The 22,780-nt window shown below is 30.8% G+C and overlaps 1 protein-coding gene across 4 annotated transcripts in view; it reads left to right on the top strand.

Annotated features, from left to right (window-relative positions):
• Positions 1-5,346: 5,346 nt before the first annotated feature.
• LOC109807842 (ubiquitin C-terminal hydrolase 13) overlaps positions 5,347-22,780 on the top strand; it is a 36,115-nt gene continuing 18,681 nt past the window's right edge. The window contains exons 1-16 of one of the 4 annotated variants that reach the window (XM_020370518.3): positions 5,347-5,506; positions 5,652-5,721; positions 6,519-6,663; positions 6,779-6,936; positions 10,862-11,127; positions 11,206-11,424; positions 11,545-11,653; positions 11,740-11,855; positions 12,093-12,191; positions 12,860-12,969; positions 13,778-13,852; positions 14,462-14,540; positions 20,400-20,546; positions 20,933-21,013; positions 21,130-21,249; positions 22,355-22,477. In XM_020370518.3, the coding sequence (XP_020226107.1) occupies positions 5,477-5,506; positions 5,652-5,721; positions 6,519-6,663; positions 6,779-6,936; positions 10,862-11,127; positions 11,206-11,424; positions 11,545-11,653; positions 11,740-11,855; positions 12,093-12,191; positions 12,860-12,969; positions 13,778-13,852; positions 14,462-14,540; positions 20,400-20,546; positions 20,933-21,013; positions 21,130-21,249; positions 22,355-22,477 (1,947 nt within the window). In that variant the 5' untranslated portion in view covers positions 5,347-5,476. Of the gene's footprint in view, positions 5,507-5,651; positions 5,722-6,515; positions 6,664-6,778; positions 6,937-10,861; positions 11,128-11,205; positions 11,425-11,544; positions 11,654-11,739; positions 11,856-12,092; positions 12,192-12,859; positions 12,970-13,777; positions 13,853-14,461; positions 14,541-20,399; positions 20,547-20,932; positions 21,014-21,129; positions 21,250-22,354; positions 22,478-22,780 lie in introns of all 4 variants that reach the window. The other 3 variants (XM_020370509.3, XM_020370525.3, XM_083060428.1) reach the window with 3 other exon arrangements.

The raw sequence follows: 22,780 nt of genomic DNA, 5'->3' as shown, positions 1-22,780 counted from the left end.
TAGAATTTAAAGTTCAAGATTTAGGTAATTAATAAGTTTAATATTAAAATAATACAAAGTTGAAAAATAAAAGTTTGAAGAAAAATAATGATATTGATATTATTTTTGTCTTAACATTGACAAGTGTTGTGTACATTTTCAATACAAGAAACACATTAAATTACTAATCATCATCAAAAGTATTATATATGATATTGTTGTGATTATATATAAGTCTATTCCATAAAATAATATAGGAGGATAATTATTGCTAAAACTTCAACAAGAGTGTGCCATATCCAATATCCAAATACATCAGACTCTAAGAGCACGTAAACAAAGCATTTTTTTTCTCCTTTTATTGCTTTCTAATCTCAAACTTTATAATGTATAGCGAAATAGTCTTTCAAATGAAACATGCATAAAGCTTGATAATAACAAAACATATGTTATTCAGGATATAAGGATAACAATCAATTGTTGTTTCTCCAAACCAATGACTTCATTGAAAACAAAAAGAAATGGTTGTCAAATAAATTGAAGAAAAAAAATAAAGAAAAAGAATACAAATGGTTATCTAATAAATTATTAACAAATACAAATGGTTATCTAATAAACTAATATCGATTATTATGCCTAAAAAAGAAATATGAATGAAAAGGGATTAAAAATTTAGAATTACATGCATGAAAACTTGCATGTTATTCTAATATTATACTTTTGGGGAATACAAAATAACTACCTCAGTGACGCATTAGTCACATTTTTTTTTTATTCGTCCCTAAAGTATTTACCGTCAACTGATTTTTTCGCTATATTGAAGACACTTTAAAGAGTGGGATAACTGGCCCCAAGATAAAAAATTAAAACTATTTTATCTTTTTTTTTGTCACTCTGCTCATGTTGTAACGCATTAGTCACATACATATATAAAAAGTAACCAAATTATTATTATTATTATTTTGTTGGAATCATGATAAGAAAAAATGCTGATAAAGTCTCTGAGATAATTTAATTTGATCATAATAAACAAGTTTTGTGCCAATCATTATAAACAAGATTATAATAACACAGGCCCAAATAGGAATGTTAGGTTCGTATGGCTGGGCTTATTGCCGAAAACGGACAGAAATCGTGACAAGGTTGATTTTCTAACAACCTTAGATGACACTTTGGGCCCAATCATATATATATATAAATAAAGGAGATCGAAGTATATAACTACTTTTGATCTCAACTTTTTAGTGGACCATTATATCTTTTAAATTAATTTTTTTTATTTTTTATATCCTATCTAAATAAGTATCTATAATTTTCTAATAACTTGTCTATGTATAACTATTAGTGATATGAAATGTCTTGACCTCTCTAAAATATATAAAGATAATCAAACATTATGATACCACATATGATATAATAAAGTTAAAATATTAAATTAATTTTCTAAGGTTCAACATTGCAATTTCAAAAAAAAAAATCTGGAATCTCCAAATTAAATTTAAAATCCCCAATAAACCTATATTTTAATGACAAAGTTCAATTATTATATATTTAAATTTTTCTCTCCCGCGCACGTGCACACACACATACACACATATATATATATATATATATATATATATATATATATATATATATATATATAAACAATATAACAAAACCCCAAATCTCATAAAATTCTTGATCCTCAGCATGATTTTGTTTTTGTTAGATACTACATCAACAAATTTAATCATTTTATAAAAACTTAAATATAAATGTTGGTAATGTTTTTTTTTATTTATTATTATTAAAATTATATTTTTTTTAGTAACATAATATTGGCAGGAGTTTTCTTCTGCTTTGCTGAGACTAAAATTAGATTTTTATCTTAACATTTCATGTTAATATTTAATTAAATTCTTTATTAAATTTTATTGAGATGAAGCTTCAATTTTATTATAAAATAACACTAATCACATTTATAATTATGCGTATAAGTTTTATCCTTATTTAACTATGTTAAAATAAATTGAAGTTAAATAGGATCATAAATCATGATGACTTAAAAGACAATGAAAAATCCTATTAAAGTAAAATGGTGTTTTTTTAGTATATCACTTAATTATATTTGATTACAAGTAGAACCAACAACTTCTATTCAAATTCAATAAATTTATATACACGTATAAATCGAATAACACAACCATAGTTTAGTAGGTTTAATATATACCTGCTAAATTAAGAAGTATTCCACCTTTCAAGTTCAAACATGAATGTATATATCATCTTCATTTTGAATTCATATGTATGATAACCTAGGTCTAAAACAATAGCTCGACCTTAATTTTCCAGCAGTCTTGGCACAAACATCTATGTATTTTAATATAAAAGATAGTGAAATAAGAGTTGGTACATGATATAATTATATTGGAATATTGTTCAAAACAATTTTTAATTAATATTATCATCAATTATGGAGATAAAGGTATTCTAGTTTTTCTCCCCCTTTTCCAACGAAATTAAAAAAAAATGAAAATGAATTCTTTTCTCCTGAAAGAAACGAAAATGAGTTAGAAGAACACACATCACCATCTTAAAGCAAGTTAATTTGTCATGTTGCTATTTGAATCGAATGCATAAGCAAATAATAATGTGTATTAAGTTTTCAAAATCTGAAAGGAACTTGTATAACGAAGTGATAGCAATATAGTTATTCTATTTTACAAAGTACCATAAATGTAATTCTCACAAATAAAATAAAATATTAATTAAAAATAATTGCTTATATAATATAGTTATTCAACATCTTGTTTTTTCATAAATAAAATAAAATAAAAAATAAAATAATCCACCTCTATTATTATTTGCATTCTGTATAATTCTCAATTTCAATGTCTGCAATTTTAAAATATTGATTTTCTATTTTTCTCTCTCCAAGACAATAATGTAAAGAAATATAATATCTTTTTGCTATATAATAAAAATATATTGTCTATACCAATAGACAAATTAGTTCAATAGAAATGTTACTTTTTATTTATACCTATTTATATAGAAAATGATATATTTAAGTGTACTTATTATTGTTGAAAATTCTAATCTTTAAAAAGTTTATAATAATAATTAATAGAAGTTAAAAAAGTTTCTTTTGATATATTTGTTTAATATTTTAATAATCACTAACAACTTCCACTAACGTATGTGTATTTTAAAAAAACAGAAAACGTCTTTAATTCAGTAACTTAAATAATTTAAATAAAAATATAAAATATAAAATATATATAGAGATATAAAGTATTTCAATTTTACTATCATATAATAATAAATATTTAACTTTGTGCATTATGCAAATTAAATCACTAGTTATTAATAATAAAAAATAATTTTATGTCAAAATATAAATTATTTTTTTAAAATTAAAAATATAATTTATATGTTTAAAATATTTATTTATATAAATTTTAAATATAATTTATATCTTTAAATATAATATTTATATATATACATAATTTATTATAAAATTTAATTATATAAAAAACATTTAGCCCATAAAATATATACATTAAAATAGTAGTATATAATAAACATTTAACCTCTGTATTACACAAACTAAATTATTAGTACTAAATATAAACTAATTTAAAATCATAAGAAAAAATTACAGATCTTTTAAATAAATTTTTCTTGCACCTATTATTAATTTTTTTTATTGATAATCTACAAATTTAAATATTCAAATAATTTTTTTATAACTTATATTAGTCATTTTATTTTTTCATAATGAAAACATAAATTTTAAAGAAAAATAATAACTATAAAATATAATATAAGATAACTCAGTTAATATTTATTAAAATTGTGCAAACAAAAATACACGCATGCATATTGGTATAATCTACAACTTAGATAACAAGTTAAAAAAATTCTTATAAACTCATTTCTTAAAAAAAAACTTTCCTATAATTATAATTTATATATTTAAACATAATATTTATTTATATATAATTATTATAAATTTTATTATATATAATAAACATGTTTGTACATTGTACAAGTTAAAATATTAGTAAAAATAAATTTTTACTAAAAAAATGACAAATCAATCCTATATATTAAATACAAATCTCTATCTCATATGAGAGTTCATAATTTATATATTTAAATATAATATATATTTATATATAATTTATTATAAAATTTAATTACATATAATAAACATGTTAAAATATTAGTAGAAACAAAATTTAACTAAAAAAAATGATAAATCAACTCTTATATATTAAATACAACCTATATTTCACGTGAGAATGCTTTAGGAATTTTTCTTTAACTAGAGAGTTTGCAAAAAAAATTTAACTTCTTATTTAATTTAATTTTTATTTATCATAATTATTTATGAGTTAAATATTAATATTTTAAAATAAATTATCAATAACTAAAAATCTTTTTTTTACAATACAAATTATTTATCATAAATGTAAAATATAATTTGTATTTAAAAATATTTATGTATACTATTTTTAAATATAATATATATATATATAAAATATTTATTATAAATTTTAATTACACTGATATTTCGTGTCTCTAATAGTTATATATAGATAGAATATTAGAAGGTTGTATGTAATTTAGAGATGATATCATTTTTTTTTATATTTGAGGAGTATAATGATCCACTAAAAAATAGAGACCAAAAGTAGTTACATATTTATCCCATTTATAATAGATATAAATTATTTATAATCTAGAATATATATAAATTGATAGCTTTTTTTGGTTTTACATCAATACTCTAATATTTTGTTAAAGCCTTAGACTAATCTAATTTGATTAGGAGGTAAATAAAGTCTGTTTAAGAATTATTTTCATGATCAAACTTGGATATTGCCCGTAAGATTTGATCTTGATTTCAACACATTAACTTACTTATGTTCAACTAGTTAAAAAGTTATAGTTTAATTTAGTGGACACATTTTTTTTTATAGATAATTTTACCCTTACATTTTTATAATAAAAAATAATATTGAAAGTTAAGTATTTTTACAAATCTAAGATTCAAATCAACAATCTTGAGTTTTAAACATCAAGTATAACATCAGTTGATTCAATAAATATTGATAATTTTTAAATATTTTTATTAAATATAATATAGAGTTATTTCGATCCCATCAATAATATATATATATATATATATATATATATATAATAGTAGGCATTTTATAAATAAAAAAAAGTATCCTATTTGTAAAAACAACTTATAAATGATAGGAGGAAGTGATTTCTAACTTTTGATTAAAAAAATAGAGTATTTGGCTCTTTAAACTCCATACAAGGTTAAAGGAGTTTTAATTTTACGAAATTCCGGAAACGTCCTCTGGAGTGCTCTTTATATTGGAAAGTCACGCTTTGCTTCTTCACAGCGCTCACTTCACTCACCCTTTCCTCTCTCTATATACTACAATTCTGCCTTCTCTTATGAATTTCTGTGTCTCTTCGTTTCAAATTCAATTCAATGACTCTCATGACTCCTCCGCCATTGAATGTAATCGGTTCTTCCATTCGCTTCTGCTTCAATTCAATTCGACTACAATCATCATATAACCTTTCTTGCATTTCATAATTTTTCTCAGCGATTTTTCTGTTGGATGGTTGCTAGGGTTTTTGATGTTTGATATTGTTGTGTGCAGCAGCAACAGGAACAGGAAGAGATGTTGGTTCCTCACTCTGACTTGCCCCAAGGTCCTCAACCTATGGAAGGTAATTGTAGAATTTCAGTAATGTTTGCTTTAGAAGACTCAGTGAATGAGAGCGTGAATTTAGTTTTTTTATTTTTATTTTTATTTTTTTATTATAATTTAGCACTTGTCGGTTGAATTTATTTGTTTAATTATTCGTGAATTTAGTTTATTTTTATATTTTAGCAACGAAAAATATTTACATTTTTTGGAGCCAAATAGGTCCTTAGAGAGTGGTGTTGCTATTGAAGTACAAGCTTGATGTATATTTGTTTATGTCTATCTCACCTAAGGTGAGTGCCAGTGTACAAGGTTGGTTGAATGAATGAATGCAATATAAATGATCGGAAACAGGAATTGGAGTGAAAATAAACTGGTATTTCTGTAATTATCAGTGAAAATGAAAAATATTGATTTGAACAAAGTAGGCCATTCTAGAGAGTAACACTGGTGCAAACAGGAGTTGGCAGGTGCAATCCTTTACTGATGTTTAGAAACAGGAATTTGAGTTTAAAATGAACAATGGTGGATGGTGATATTCTTGTCTTTTGTTTATTTCATTGGTATTAATGTTATGTGTTGTCAAGAAGCACTGAAGTTGCTATGGTTATTGGGGCTTGGGTTGAAGTCTTGTTTTAAGTGGTGCTTCAATTTGATTAGGATAAATGAGTAATTTGGATTCTTTCTTCCATATGGTGGTGTGAAAGTGACAATCATTTAACTATGTGTGAATTGTTTTTTCTAATATTTGGCATAACTGAGTGAAGATTTGGTTTGTTTTTGTTGTTTTGCTTCTTTTTTACCTTTCAATTTCAGCAGCAGCCCAAGCAGAAAACACAACTACTGCAGATGCTCCAACAGTGGATGATACACCATCTGCGAGATTCACTTGGACCATTGACAATTTTTCGAGGATGCCCAAAAAAGTCTATTCTGACATATTCTGTGTAGGGGGCTACAAGTGGTATGTCCGTTTCTACCCCTATACATCTTTGTCTAATGATGATTATGTGTACAGTTGCAAAGTTATCATTTTGTTATAAATGTTGGTTCTGACTGACATTAATTGAAATGAGCAGGCGGATATTAATATTTCCAAGGGGGAACAGTGTTGACCATCTGTCGATGTATGTCGATGTTGCTGATTCAGCTACACTACCTTATGGTTGGAGTAGATATGCCCAGTTCAACTTGACTGTTGTTAATCAAATTCATAGTAAATATTCATACAGAAAAGGTAATTTCTTTGTGGCTGGTATACATTGTAAGATTTCTCTTAACAGAGGATATATATTTCCCTCTCTTATACGGGGTGTTATATGTTTGAGAGAACCTATACCAAGGTTCTGTTTGTGCACAATAAATAATTTAAGCTAGGGAGTTTTGTTGTAGACCTAAAAGTTAAAGGGGATTAGATCATGTCAATTTGATGCCATATAAGAATTATTCATTTAATTATTATTAATTAGTTGATGTGAATAAGTTCCTGATTTACAATTTTATTGTAGAAGCAAATTGATGGACCACATTGAAGTCGAGAGAAAAAGAGAAGGAAATCTAAATTTTATTGACTAATAATGAGATGTTTTACAATCATAAATATAGATAGGTATTTATACTGAAGAGTTCTAATTCACTCTATGGCTTACATGATAAGTTACCAACTGTCTAGGTTACACAAGAAGCTACATCCAACTTTCATTAGAAGCTACAACCAGCTTATATGAAAAGTTACTTAATTGATTAGCTTCCAAATGAAGCTAGTTAGTTACACTAATATACTCATACACCTCCCACAAGCTCAAGGGGGTCGAGTGTCAAAAGAGGGACCAAGCAGATTGAGCTTGGTTCTCAGATGTAGAAATTGAGTGGGAGATAAAGGCTTGGTAAGAGAATCTGCCCACTGATCTTGAGCAGGAATATGTAGTACAACAAGTTTCTTTGCTAGAACCTTCTCTCGGACAAAAAATAGATCAATCTCTGTATGTTTTTCTGTGGCCATGAACAACTGGATTGTGTGCCAAAAACAAAACTTTGATTGTCACGAAACACTGTTGGTGAGATATGACTAGGCGTGAGAATATGTCAAGTCAGGTCAGATTTTGAATATATAGACCAGGCTTGTTCTATAAAATTAAAGTTAAACTTGACTTATTATCTATTGTAGACTTTTTTTTTTAAGTCTTGTCTGACTTTTTTAAAGTTTGATATGACTTATTAGTCTATTTAAAAAATTATTTTTTAATTAGTCTATTTAAAAGCCTATTTTACATTAATAACGTTAAATAGGCCAATAAATTTAATTTTAAATAAATCAATAATTATATTTTTAAATACATGTGCAAGTCTTTGTTTAATTTACACAATAAATCTTTTTTAATTTACATTTATTAAAATTTAGTTTAAAATTAAAAAAAATTAAAAACTAATTGAGGGACAACTCATGTATACTCATGTACACTCATGCACAGGCTATAATAAAGAAGATAATCTTATTATAGAAAACTTTCTAAATATTTCTTATATCACATTTGAAGTATTCTAAATAATCAACCATGGAGATGAAGAAAAAAAATAGGCAAAGATGTAGCTACTAAAGTTTTTATTTTCCATATCTTGATTTCATACAAATAAGGAATATAAAATGTTTAAGTGTAGTAGAAATGTAAAAAATATTGATAATTTGAATTTTTGTATTACAAATTTATTTATTTAATCATATTGTTAATAATGTTATATATTTATATATATATATATATTATTTTTTATTATATCATAGATAAATATATTGACTTATCAGACCTAACAGGTTTTTCATAAGCCTTAAGTCCAGTCTTTTTAAATAAATAGGTTTTTTTAAAAGTTTAAGTCCGACCTTTTTATTAAATCGATCAAGTCATGTCAGTCTGACTAGGCCAGACTTTAAAGAGGTCAAGGCATAAGCTTCTGTTTAAGGCATGACCTATTTCGATTCCTAACTATGATTGATACTCAATTCTTTTAGTTTAGTTTGTATCTAAAATAAGTCATGAGTAACTTGAGCAAGACTTCAATATTCAGCTTCAGTGCTGGATCGAGCAGGTTTCTGGATCACCAAGATATGATATTAGGTTCAAGATAATTGGAAGCTCTTCAGGCAGACTGTTGATCATCTGGATTTTCTGCCCATCCCAGTCAGCAGCACAAAAGGCTTTGAGAGACAGTGGTCACTTTGGAGAGGCTGAATAAATCTGCAAACCACAGTGAAAAGTGTTTCAAATATCTAAGAGTACATTTAACTGCAGTTCAATGTGATTCCAAGGGCCGTGCCATGATTTTCCAAACTTTATTTACAACAAAACTAAATTCTGGGTGAATAATAGTAAGATATTGCAGAGCCCCAATAACTGATCTGTACACGGAAGGATTACTGAGTAGATCAGAACCTGTTTTTGATAGTTTAGACCCAGAGAACATAGGTGATTATGTGTTTTGCATTCAACATATTTGTTTATTTAATAGATCATGAATGTACTTTGTTTGTGTACAAAGAATAGAGCCATTTGGAAGATGCTTCAAGTGTCTGAAATTTTGTCAATATTTCATGCTATTTTCCCGAATAAGAATAGTCATTTTCCTTTTCAAAATTTGAGATACTGGAAAATATTCACAAAATTGTCACGCTTTAAATTTGTTTGTTTTTTTTTTTCTTTCAAAGATTTGTATAGGAAGTCGTGAAAACATGTGAATGTATGCATATAGAAAATAAATAGAAAAAAGTTTTCCCAGAGCAAATAACCCCTTAAACTGTGTTGGCATCTTTGTAATTTTAATAAAAACTACATAAAATAAATGTGTTTTCTGAAGTTTGAAAATCTGAAAATGAAAATCATTTTCAGGAAATATTAATAGAAAACGAAAGCAACAAGTGTTTCCTAATTCCTCTACTGAAACAGCTTTAGTTTTTCGGATATGTTTCTTTTGGTACATGGACTTTTGGGATATTCTTTTATCAGCCTTTGGGAGGATATTCTGTTTGGGATATTCTTTCTTACAGGATTTTCCATGCTGCTATTGTCTAATCTTCTTTATACAGCATGAACAACAAAGCCTTATTCCTAAAAATAACGTATCTTCTTTATATTTGATCTATATCAATTGGTTTTGGAGCTTTCACTTTTAGTGATCTTATTACTACTCAAGAAACCAATGAATTAAAATCTTTTCGTTTCACCTTTCCCCTGTATTTATGTTCTGTCTTTGGTTCTCATGTTAGAGCATAGTTGGATGGATTTATTTTTCAAAATTATATTCTGATTGATTTGAAAAAGCTGTTAGTGTTAATTTAGATTATTATCCAAATCTTAAAAAAAAAGATTTTTTTGTGATAAACCAAATTTGAGATTATGATTAAAAGCTAACAAATTACTTTTCAGTTTATTGTTGTTTTTCATTTTTGTCTCCAACAATTGATTAATTTAAATACATAACCAACTACTACAATTAATCCCATATATTTTTTTGTGTGATAATTTTCCAGTAAAAGAATAATTTTTTTAAAACAATTCAAGTGAAATAAATAGATTATCTTATAACATCCTTTTACATTACATATGAAACATAAAACTTCACATATTCAGTTGTGAAATTAACTGATTATATGTATGATCGATGGTAGTGTACATATTGTTTATGGTTTTCTGTTCTCTGTATAATACTTTGGCATTGTATTAGCTGTTAGTTAAAAGCCAGCTCAGCAGAATTAGTTTTACTAGCTGTTGCTTTCTGTTTGTCAGCTGGTAACTGCATTACCTCTTGTACACTATAAATACTGATCTGTGTTGTAGAGAATTAGAAATTAATAACAAAATTTTCAAATCTTGTTTTGGTTCTCAAATCTTCTGAATCTAATAGTTCTTTAATCGATTATTAAAATGATCTGTGAAAAAATCTTGTATGAAAATATGTTGTTTCTTTACTAGATATCTCTCTATTATATTCAGGGAGGTAGATATTTATGTTGGATTTTGTCTCTGTCTCTATTTTTCACTCAAGTTTTGGATAATATCTTGTTATCTTCTTTGGGTGCATTTCCCTTGCTCCCTCTGCCTCTCTTTTCTCATTCAGAAAAATTCTCTTTTCTCATTCAGAAAAATAAATTTGATTGCATTTTTATATTTCAGAATCACAACACCAGTTCAATGCACGGGAGAGTGATTGGGGTTTCGTTAATTTCATGCCACTTGCTGAATTGTACGATCCTGCTAGAGGTTATCTTGTAAATGATACATGCATAGTTGAGGCCGACATTGCTGTGCGTAAAGATATTAATTACTGGTCACATGACTCAAAAAAGGAAACTGGTTATGTTGGACTGAAAAACCAAGGAGCTACTTGTTACATGAATTCTCTGCTTCAAACATTGTACCACATTTCTTATTTCAGAAAGGTTAGGCAGTAGCATATAACTTTGTTAGGTCTATATTTTTTAAAGGGAAACAACTAATGTATAAATTTTTTTGTTTAGGCTGTGTACCATATGCCCACAACTGAAAATGATATGCCATCAGGGAGCATCCCTCTGGCATTACAAAGTTTGTTTTACAAATTGCAGTATAGTGACACTAGTGTAGCTACGAAAGAGTTAACCAAGTCTTTTGGATGGGATACATATGATTCATTCATGCAGCATGATGTCCAAGAACTTAATAGGGTTCTTTGTGAAAAGCTAGAAGACAAAATGAAGGTACTGAATTTTTCATGGTAGCTACTTTGTTTTTGTCTTGTTAATTAGATTTTACTCTATATACTTCTGTATATTTTATGATGCCTTGAAGATTATTTATTGAGGTTTCTTCTTGGCTAGGGAACTGTTGTTGAAGGCGCTATACAAAAATTGTTTGAAGGCCACCATATGAACTATATTGAATGCATCAATGTGGACTATAAATCAACAAGAAAAGAATCATTTTATGGTATTCATTTTTGCCTTTAGGATGCTGTTGTTTGCTACTTCACATATATTCTTGAGTCCTATGGAATTTTGAATATTTGATATTAGATCTTCAGCTGGATGTCAAAGGCTGTAAGGATGTGTATGCTTCTTTTGATAAGTATGTAGAAGTGGAACGACTTGAGGGTGATAACAAGTATCATGCTGAGCACTATGGTTTACAGGTATAACCGTGCTTTTTTGTTGTCAGACTGGACTTCATTATGTGGATTATTTATCTACATATACCTTTTTACTTTGATCTCCCTCTATTTTGTTAACTGTTTTTTTATGGTTACTTTTTTGCTCGAATGGTTACTGACTACTCTTTGATTAGTTGCTTACATTTTCCTTTTGTTGGTAGGATTTTCATATTTTAGGATGGTTATTTTCCTATAAAATGATTATGATTACACTTTCAGGATGCTAGGAAGGGTGTGTTGTTCATTGATTTCCCACCTGTTCTTCAGCTTCAATTAAAACGGTTTGAGTATGATTTTGCACGAGACACTATGGTAAAGGTTAGTATCAGGAACCAATAAAATATCCTTTGCCTTTTGACTTTCTCATAAATTTCAGTTTTTTTTTCCATAATATTGGCATTATACTTTTTATTCGGATCACAAAGGAAGCCTTTATTTCTTACCATTTATGCTTTGCTAGTTGCTGTTATCCCTTTTTCTTGTAAATTATGCAGCTAAAGACATTTGGCTTATTATTAAACGTACGATGCACTGCATTTAATGCCCTCTTTAAATTTCTGAGAGTATTGTTCTTTTTGGTGTTGTGTTTGACCCTCTTTAAATTTCTAAAGATTATTGTCCTTTTTGGGATTGTGTTTGACCTTTATCCAGTGATGTTTGTTTCTTATAATATTTCTATTCTTATCTTGGGGTTTGTCTCTTGCTTTGACCAGAATTTTTGTCCAGTATCATGTTGTATATTTGTTTTTAGAACTTAAAGCAAAGTGATTTTAACTTGCAATTAATTGAAAGTTGAAACATACAATATAGTTGTTTTCTGTCTTAGATGCAAATTTATTTTCTGTGTTTTGTTTTGATTTTATTTTTCCATTGGGCATAAATATATGGATGATAATCTTTTTCTTTGTTTATTATTCCATTTGTAAATTTTTCTTTTACTTTTTGCCACCTCTATCTGTCATGACCATTAACTTGATTGGCAACAGATCAATGACCGATATGAGTTCCCCTTGCAACTAGATCTTGATAGGGATAATGGCAAGTATCTATCTCCTGAAGCAGACAGAAGTATTCGCAATCTTTACACACTTCACAGGTATCTTAAATAATGTATCTACTGTGTTAGCAACCTTTTACTATGCAATGCCTCCTTTTGCAACTGCATGCTATGCTGCATCATGAAACCACAGTTATGCTTCTGTTTGAATTGGTGAAAATGGGATGGTAGAAGATTTGGAAAGAAGAACCACTTCATACTCAGTACCATAAAAATTAGATGGTAAAAGGTGGAGTACAGCTCACTTGCACTCTACCCACAAGTCTTACCAATCCTTAACAGGAATGTGTAACAAAGACTGAAAGTTAAAACCTTTTTATCCTATTTTTTGTCACTCTGCTCATGTTCTATCAATTTAAACAAGTTAGCCTAAATCAAATAATTCACTAGTGACAGTTCTGTTTTAGGCTTAAAAAGACAACAATTAGACTTCAACATTCTGCATGTACTTGCCTTCTCCAAGTCTTTGTTTTTCTGTTAAGAAAATTGGTGGAGAGATGTTAAGTTCTCACAATTGCTAGGAATATGGCTGAAGTAGTTCTTATAAGACTTGGCATTCCTTCCCTCTTGAGCTAGCTTTTTGAATTGAATTAAGCTTAATTTTTTTTCTAATAAAAGAAGTATTAAGGGAAACTAAATTTCAACCTTTTGGTCGAGGAGAAGAAAAGGAAGAGGAAATAAACACTGATGTGGGATACCCCATCTGTCCTATGGGAAATAGGAGAGAGAAAGGCAAAGTATTAAAAGTTGGGGTAGCCATGAGCAGTGCAGCAGTTTGCTGTTACTAATAGTTTTGCCTCAAATTGCTAATATCCATGTGGACCTTGTCTTCACTATTTGTTTGCAGTGTTTTGGTTCACAGTAGTGGGGTGCATGGTGGACACTACTATGCTTATATCAGGCCAACACTATCAAATCAGTGGTATGCTCTTTTGAATCATTCAGTATTTATAAATGTATTATGTATTAAGAGGTTCATCTCACTGTATTCATTGTTTTTTATTTGTCCTTAAACCAGTAAAGAAACAAAATTGGTTATTGATTATTTAGGTCGATATTGGCTTCTATGAAACATGAAAAAATAAGAGACATATTTATTGATGTGCTACAGTGCTAATGATTCTAGAACTTTAAACATGACTAATTAATCACTTCGACTCACTCATTCTATTTCATTGCTATCAAATTTATTCTATTGTAATTTTATCATGTTTGGAGGTATGGAGGATAATGCTTGGAAATTGATGAAACTTTCTTAATGTTTTGTAAAATTAATTTAATGATTTGGAGGGCATTATTTTTTATTTTCCCTTGTACTTAGTTCATTGTTTGTTTCTGTTTTAATTAATCTCTAGCTAATAATGGAATTGTCAGTCACAGTTGTAGATTCAGTCACATTTAAATATTCTCTTTTAAAACTTTCTTTGTACCTTGATTAGTTGGTAAAAGTTTAACCATGTTTGATTGTCTGCTGCTGATTTAATATTTGAAAGTTTCATCATCTGTTTGGTGCTGATTTAACTGGCTGCAGGTTTAAATTTGAGGATGAACGAGTAACAAAAGAAGATACAAAGAGGGCTTTAGAAGAACAGTACGGTGGTGAAGAAGAGGTAATATTCTATAAGCATTTGTTGGGGAGTCATGCTATTTGTTATTTGTTACAAAAAAAAACACATGAATTGTACAATAATTAAATCAACTGTGGTAATTTTTTTAAAATAAATGTTGATTAAAAAAATTAAAAACATTTAACATATAATTTGATTGAAATCAACCTATATGTGTTTTTGACAAAAATGGCATCTGTAATTGTAATTTTAGAGAAGAAAAAGCTTGAAACGAAGGGGATAAGTTTTGATATGGAACAAAATTTGAGTTAGAATGCTTTGTACATGATCTAAGACCCTTTCTAATAGCAATAGGAAAGTTAGAATCATCAAGGACAGATTCAACAGTTTGAACAGGTTGGAAAAAATTAGAAAAATTGTTACTAGATGGTTCCTTGGATTCATGGGAGTCTTGGGGATCATTTTTGGCTCTATTCTTTGAGGTCTTTTATTTCTGAATAGACAAGATCAAAGGGTTCTACACCTTTATTACCCATTGCAGCTGTCTCATGTTATTTAGTTTCAATCATTTTAGGACTTGGCATAGTTTGTAAATCTGAAATTTCAGTTTCTGAAACAGTTTCTAAAATGTTTATTATGGTGACTTGGTTCACCCTTGTTTTGAGCCTCTAAACTTCCTTCTTTATGTATGGAATCAAAAGTTAATAAATTTGAATTTTGTAAAGTTTGTAAGATAGGCAAATCAGAAGTTTGAAAATATTGGACAACATTTGCATCTTTTCTCCCCTTGAAGATGATTTTGGGAAAAAAAGTCCTTTTGAAAAAAAAAAAAAAGTAACATCCATAGAAACAAGGGTTTTCTTGGAAACAAGATCAAAGGTATCCTTTTTGGTTGGTAGCATAGCCAATAAACACACTTTTTGCTCTAGGTTCAAGTTTACTTTGATTTGAGCAACTTTAAGTATGTGCTTATTTTTCCTTTCAGCCACTCCTTTTTGTTGAGGAGTGTCAATAGACTCAATACATGAACTTTGTTGCATAATGCCATTTTCAAGAAAAAAAATCATGTAGGAATTTAGTAAAAGATCAACCACTAGTTATGTACCGGAGGTTTCCACACACACTTGTCTCCACATTGGTTTGTTAACCTCATGGTTTTGCTTTCGACCATCACCTAGAATGTCTCTTTCTAATGGAGACTTTGTGTGTGCTTATAAACCCATGTCCATCTTCATGTTTTAACAATGTAAGTCTTTGATTGTATCTCAACAATCCTTCCTTCAAGCAAAGGACCATGGTTTAAAACCCCTTGCAGTAGAAGTTAGTCCACGAGTATAACCAAATATTGGCCCATAGATATTAGTCATGCTCTAGGTACTTGCATTGCCACTCCATTGTTAACTTGCGATAGAGAGACATGTCTCCTAACCTTTTATTTTACCAGGAAGACTCTGCTTCATATGTGGATCCACCATCAAGAAAACTTTCAATACAGGGATCATATGTTCGAATCCACCTTCAATTTCCATCATACCAGTTTGAGTCAGTCACCTAGTCGACCATTGGCTGTGATACCATGAAATTTTAGAGAAGAAAAAAATCATTATTTTGTACATTGACCAAACTTACATAAGGGGATTATAGAGATGATTAGAAGAAATCATAATCACCCTAATTGCAAAATAAATGTAAAGATAAGATAAGGAGAAAATAAAGGAGGATCAAATCAAATTTGAATAATATGATGTTGATTCCATTTTGCTTCTGCACTGGATTGAGCCACAACATTTTGTTTCTTGCTCTTCCAAGATATGAGATTCCCACCAATAAACACACAATATCTTGTAGTAGAGTGTTTGTGTATAGGAAAACATGCCCAATCAACATCATAGTAACCAAAAACTTGGTTGTTTCCCTTGTCTTCATATAACAATTCTTGTCTAAGAGTCTTTTTGATATATCTAAGCATGCGTAAAATAGCATTCTAGTGATCAATATGAGGGGCCTGCATGAATTGGTTGAGAACCCCAATAACAAAAGAAAGATGAGGTCTTGTGATTGTAAGATAGATGAGCTTCCCCACTAGTCTTCTTTATCTCGTTGGATTGGTGAATGGTTCACCTTGATCAACCATTAACTTTTCATTAGGATCCATAGGACTATCAAAGGCATGCAATTAGTTAGTCATGCCTATTTCTTTCAACATATATAGAGCGTACTTTCTTTGTGAGATCACAATACCTTCCTTTGATTGGGCCCATCTCAATACCAAGAAAATATTTTAGGTAGCCAAGGTCCTTGGCTTGAAAGTGACTAAATAAATGCCTTTTCAATTTGGGAGATTTTGGCAACATCATTTCCTGTAATCACTATATCATCGATATTGACAACTAAATAAACATTTCCTAGGAGAAGGATGGCAATAGAAAATTGAATGATCAACTTCATTTTATTGGAGTATATCTTTACTCCTTCGCATTGTATTAGTTGGTTATCTATCTGTTAGTTATTTTTTCTGTTTTCTGGTTAGGTTACCTGCTCAATAGGTCATTGTATCATTAGCTTCCTTTTGAAGCTATAGATACATATAAATAGACAAGTTGTAATGTTAATTAGTTAGTGCAAATATTATCTCTTTCTCTACTAAATAGCTTTCACCAATTCTCTCTCTCTGTTCTCTCAATTCTATTATCATAATTCATTATGTTATTCAATATGGTATCATAGAGCTCATCGATCCTCCTTTGTCTTCTCCTTTTCATCCCTCCTCCCCTCTTTCTCTGTCCCCTTCCTCTCGCTGCCGCTCTTTCCTCATGGCCGACGAAACAGAACCACCACACTTTCAAACTGCCCCAGTAAAACCATCTCCGTCTCCCTCCCTCACCTTTGCCCATACAATTTCTGAGAAACTTGACACCAAGAATTATCTTCTTTGGTGTCAACAAGTTGAACCCGTCATCAAAGGTCATCGTCTTCATCATTTTCTGGTCAATCCTCAAATCCCCCCAAAATTTCTCACTATTTCCGACAGAGATGCAGATCGCGTCTCCGAAGAGTACCTGGCTTGGGAACAGCAAGACCAGTTACTTCTCTCCTGGTTGCAATCCTCCATGTCCAAGGATATGCTTACCCGCATCATCGGTTGCAAGTCATCATTCCAGATTTGGGACAAGATCCATGCGTACTTCCATGCCCACACAAACGCCAAAGCCCGCCAACTCCGCAGTGACCTTCGCAGCATCACCCTTGAGAACCGCACCATCTTCGATTATCTTCTCTGCATTCAAACCCTAGTTGACTCTCTCTCAGCCATTGGTGACTCTGTCTCCTCCAAAGAACATTTGGACATTGTTCTTGAAGGACTACCAGAAGAATATGAGTCCACGGTCTCCCTAATCAGCAGCCGCTTTGATGCTTTGTCCATCGAAGAGGTTGAAACCCTCCTTCTTGCCCATGAATCCCGCCTTGAGAAATTCAAGAAGAAGAATCTTATCTCCGTCAATCTTCTTGAATCCTCTTCTAGCTCTAACACCCCTGCCTCGCAACCCCAAGCCAATCTTGCCCATCAAGATTCTCAATTCCCCTCCTTCCGTGGTGGTCGACCTGGTGCACGCGGTGGGCGCGGTGGCCGATCCAACCACCGCTATGGCCGTGGCCGTGGCAGGTTTTCTGGTACTCAATGTCAGGTTTGCAATCGCTATGGTCACATTGCCTCTATTTGTTATTATCGATTTGATAGTAACTTTGTTCCCACCCTACCCCTTGACAACTTCTTCCCTGCCAACACCTCCATCACTCACCCTGTTTTTGGCTACACTACCTCCCCGTCTCAACCTCAATCTGCACCTCACCCTGCTAGCTTCTCCCATGGAATTTTGGGGCCTCGACCACCCAACCCTAACACATCCCAAGCCTATCTTGTCTCTCCCGGGAATCTTCACGCCCCACCTTATGCTTTGGCAATGCCTTCTCCATCATCTGGTGCAAATATATGGTGTCCAATGGTGAAAGAGATTTGGAGACAAAACAACAAGAATCGCAAATGATTGTGTTTCCAAATAATAGAGACCCTCGGATTCATGTCATCCTCCAATCGTTCATCACTTACCATGTTCCTAAATGACAAAAGAATCAGTAGTAAATGTAATGTTATTGAGCAATTTAAGGACTTGGTTAATTGACAAAAAGAGACTAGATTATAAGGACAGTCAGGAGTAAATAAAAATAGAATTAATGTTCAACAAGGGAGAAATAGATACTTGACCACTTCCTTTGGGAGTAATTTTGGACCCATTTGCTAGGTTAATATAGTGAGGAAATTTAAGAGGGACATGTGAGAAAATAAAAAATCATTACCAACTATTTGGTAAGAAGCACTTGAATCAATAATCCAAAGACTTTGATTAGCTGATGATTGGGAAACACAAGCAGTTGAAACACTCATGTAGAGGATGGTTGGGATTGATAAGTGGCTTTCCATTGTAGATATTCCTAATAATCATCTTCTGGAACCTTCACCTCAGATTTGGACAGATTTACTGTCTTCTCCAAAAATCCATGAAGAGAGTAACAATTTTCTTGGGTATAACCCATCATCTTGCAATAAGAGCATTGAGGACGACATCTATACCTTCTTTTCCTCCACGGTTTCCACAACCACCACTTCCTCAAGTAGAAATCATTGCAGAAGCTTCAATAACTTCGGCTGAGTTGTGTCCCTTCACTGAAGTGGGAACCTGGAGAAGTCTAGTGACAAGGCTGTCCATTGAGGGAATTTAATGGCCAGTTAGAATTTGATCTCAAACATGATTAAGTTTGAGAGAAAAGCCCTTAAAATCAACACCATATACAATTTATCAAGTTTCTTCCTTATTCCCTCCAATGAAATCATCATCCAAAAACACCCTCAACTCTTCAATTGAAGCTTGAGCTGCAGAAACATGAGAAACCATATAATGATTGGTCTGTTTGAGGGAAGCAATTTTTTGGGCAACATCATACAGACGTTGGATGTCATTTGCATAGATGCTCTAAGCCTTTTTCCAAAAAAGAGCAGCAGGTTTTGAAGGTTGTTAAAGTTCCCAAAATATTTGGTTCAACTGATTGCCACAACATTGCACACAACTGAAAGTCAAGCTTCTTCCATTGAGCTTGACTTTCAATTTATCCTTCAATAACTTCCTTTTCAAGGTGATCATCATATCCTTGACCAAGGAACCAAAGTCCAACAGAGGCGGTCCAAGATAAATAAACCATTGAGCTTCTCTGTAGTAATAGTGGGTGTACCAAAAATAGATAGGACAAGGCTCGGAGCTGCCATATTCCAAGGGAATAGAAGAAGAAACCAAGGAAAAAGGGAGAAAATAGTCCACCAACTCAGGGAAGAATCTTTTGAGAGACCCACTTCTTGGAAAGTGACTTGGAAGTTCTGATGAGGCAAACAGTGATTGTGCGATTTGAGTTCCAGCGATTAGTGGTGCGAGTATGCGCCTAATAGAGCTTTGAGACCTCTAATGGCTATGAAACCACCTGATATGGGTTGCATTCAACAAGGCACACTGAACCCTAGATTCATAGGAGAAAATGCTTTTTTTGGCACGTCGGACAACTGTCGAAGGTTGCGGAATGGATGGACCAGCAATATGAAAGATAATTTCCACTGACAAAAACAACTTTATAAAAGATGAACATAAAGGTAATAGAAACTACTAACTTACAATCGTAACCACCCTAATTTACAATTAAATAAAAGTATATTCAACAGCGAACTGTAACAAGTAGCATTCTTTGTTAGGCTTGTCGCATATATTTTTTCTTGGTATTTGTTGACTTGGTGAATTTCCTTTTTTGACATCATGCCATTTTTTGTTGCGCTTCATTTTATTTTTCTTTTTTCTACAGTTACCTCATTCAAATCCTGGGTTCAACAACTCTCCTTTTAAATTTACAAAATACTCAAATGCATATATGCTTGTTTATATACGTGAAAGTGACAAGGATAACATAATTTGTAATGTGGACGAGAAGGACATTGCTGAACACCTTAGAGTAAGATTTTAGATTAATTGATGTATTATTTTTTGTTTATGGCTTAATTGCATTTTTGTTTCTTTACTATTTTCATTTCACAAATTTTGTTGTCCCATATTTTGTTTTCACAAATTTGATCCCCACTATTTTAGTTGTGCAATTTTGGTCTATCTTTTAACTTGATATCCAATATTTAACAGAAATTTTGATGTGGCATTGCAGTAGAGTTCCACAAAATTGCACCATTTGTTACAGGATTAAATTTGTGAAAAAGAAAACTAGGGGCCAAATTTGCAAAATGAAGATAATAATAGTGGGACCTCAAGTGTAATTAAGCCTTTTTTTAATTATAATATTTTCTTTGTCAAAATGCTTCCCTTTCAAGTTTCAACTTTACATGTTAGATAAGATTAAGGAAAGAACATGAAGAAAAGGAGATGAAGAGGAAGGAGAAGGCTGAGGCTCACTTGTACACTATCATAAAGGTTACAACTTCATTGTTTACTTAGTTATTTTTTGCTCCCTCTAATTGCTTTGTATGATATTGGTATGCATAGTTAATAAGGTGAGATTAAATAGTAGGTTATTCTGTTGGTCCCAGGTTGCTCGTGATGAAGATCTGCTTGACCAGATCGGAAAAGACATATTCTTCGATCTTGTGGATCATGATAAAGTGCAAAGTTTTCGTATTCAAAAACAAATGCCTTTGACTGTTTTCAAGGTATGGGCTTTGGTTATATCATGATATAACTAACTATCATGTAGTAACTAATTATCCACTTGTGAACTAATTTGCTTTAAATAGTTCTTTCTCAAAGAACTAAGGTTTGGGGAAGTTTGCATTGATGACAATGATTTGTGACAGATCAGGCAGCCCTCGGTATTCCCTCAAATCAAACATTACCCAAGAGGACCAAACACATTTAGGTAGAAGGTCACTTCATTAGGGAAAAAATCTTAATTAGAGACAATAGCGCTGAATTCCACTATTCAAATGTTCAAGTGGTGGATATTACCATAAGTTTTTTTGAGAGATCCTCAAATTTGTTATATATGTTATAAGCTTAAAGCATGTGATTTATATGCCCCAGCTTAAGGAGTGTCTTGAAATTAGATAAATATTGTAATTAGAGATATTATGAGATTTAATTAATTGTATACAAATTGTAGTTATGTAATTCAAGGTAACTTTTAGTTATTGTATTTATGGCTCATTATAAATAGAGCCTCCATTGGGTAAATTAGACACATGAAATTCATGTCTCATTTTTTCTCTAACCTTTGTTTTTCTTCATCAGCTAACCATGTGATTATCACCCATTTGGTAGGTTTATGTTATATAGCATTTAACAAAAGTTTAAGAGTGACATTTTATGATCATTGAATGAGTTCTCTCTACACTTGATTTTCACTAGATTTTTAAGTATATCTCTTCTACTGGAGTAACTGTAGTAGGGAACAACTTTATTTAGATTTTTCATTGTGGGACATATGGTACCTATAATTTTTTGCTAGGTTTCTTACTAAAGTTTATCTATATTAGGGACTGGTCAGTTTGTTTGAACAGCTTTATTAACTACATGCTTTTATTGTTTACTTAACTGTTGTTGCATACATGTTATGGTTGTTAATTCTGTTATTCTAAACTTCTAATGGCATACCCCTCCTTGCTTAATAAATACTATGCAGGGTTGCATCTTGTTCATTGTGTACTTTCTCATCTAGTGATATTGTTCAGTGACCTATTTAGCTTCTGATATACAATAAAAATAATAATGATTTTGAATTTACTTTTTATCTTTCTGACCAAAAAAAACTTTTATCAGGAAGAAATTGCCAAAGAGTTTGGTATACCCATCCAGTATCAACGTTTTTGGTTGTGGGCAAAGCGCCAAAACCACACATACAGGCCAAATAAAGCACTGACACCTCAGGAAGAAGAACAATCAGTAAGTACATGAATCATGAATGAACATCCAATGCTTTGTGTTTCATAAATAGAAGGGTGGCTGGCATCATAAGCTTGATAACAAGTATAATAACTTTATTCATAACCTTAGTAATTTGTAATTTTGAAGACTTATGTTTCTGTTTTCTTCAATATTATGGTTGCTTGTTTAGCATATTATAATAATATAATTAGTGTTTGCAAACATGAAATGTGGACATATTTCTGATATCTGATAATATAGGATGGAATAGAGCCATAGTTTTCAATAGTGTCGTATAGTTGTGGGCTGACCTTAAACTGC

The sequence above is a fragment of the Cajanus cajan genome, chromosome 7 (genome assembly GCF_000230855.2).
Source record: "Cajanus cajan strain Asha chromosome 7, NIPB_CcT2T_4, whole genome shotgun sequence".
Classification (NCBI taxonomy): Eukaryota; Viridiplantae; Streptophyta; class Magnoliopsida; order Fabales; family Fabaceae; genus Cajanus; species Cajanus cajan.
This window is presented reverse-complemented; position numbering and strand designations above follow the sequence as displayed.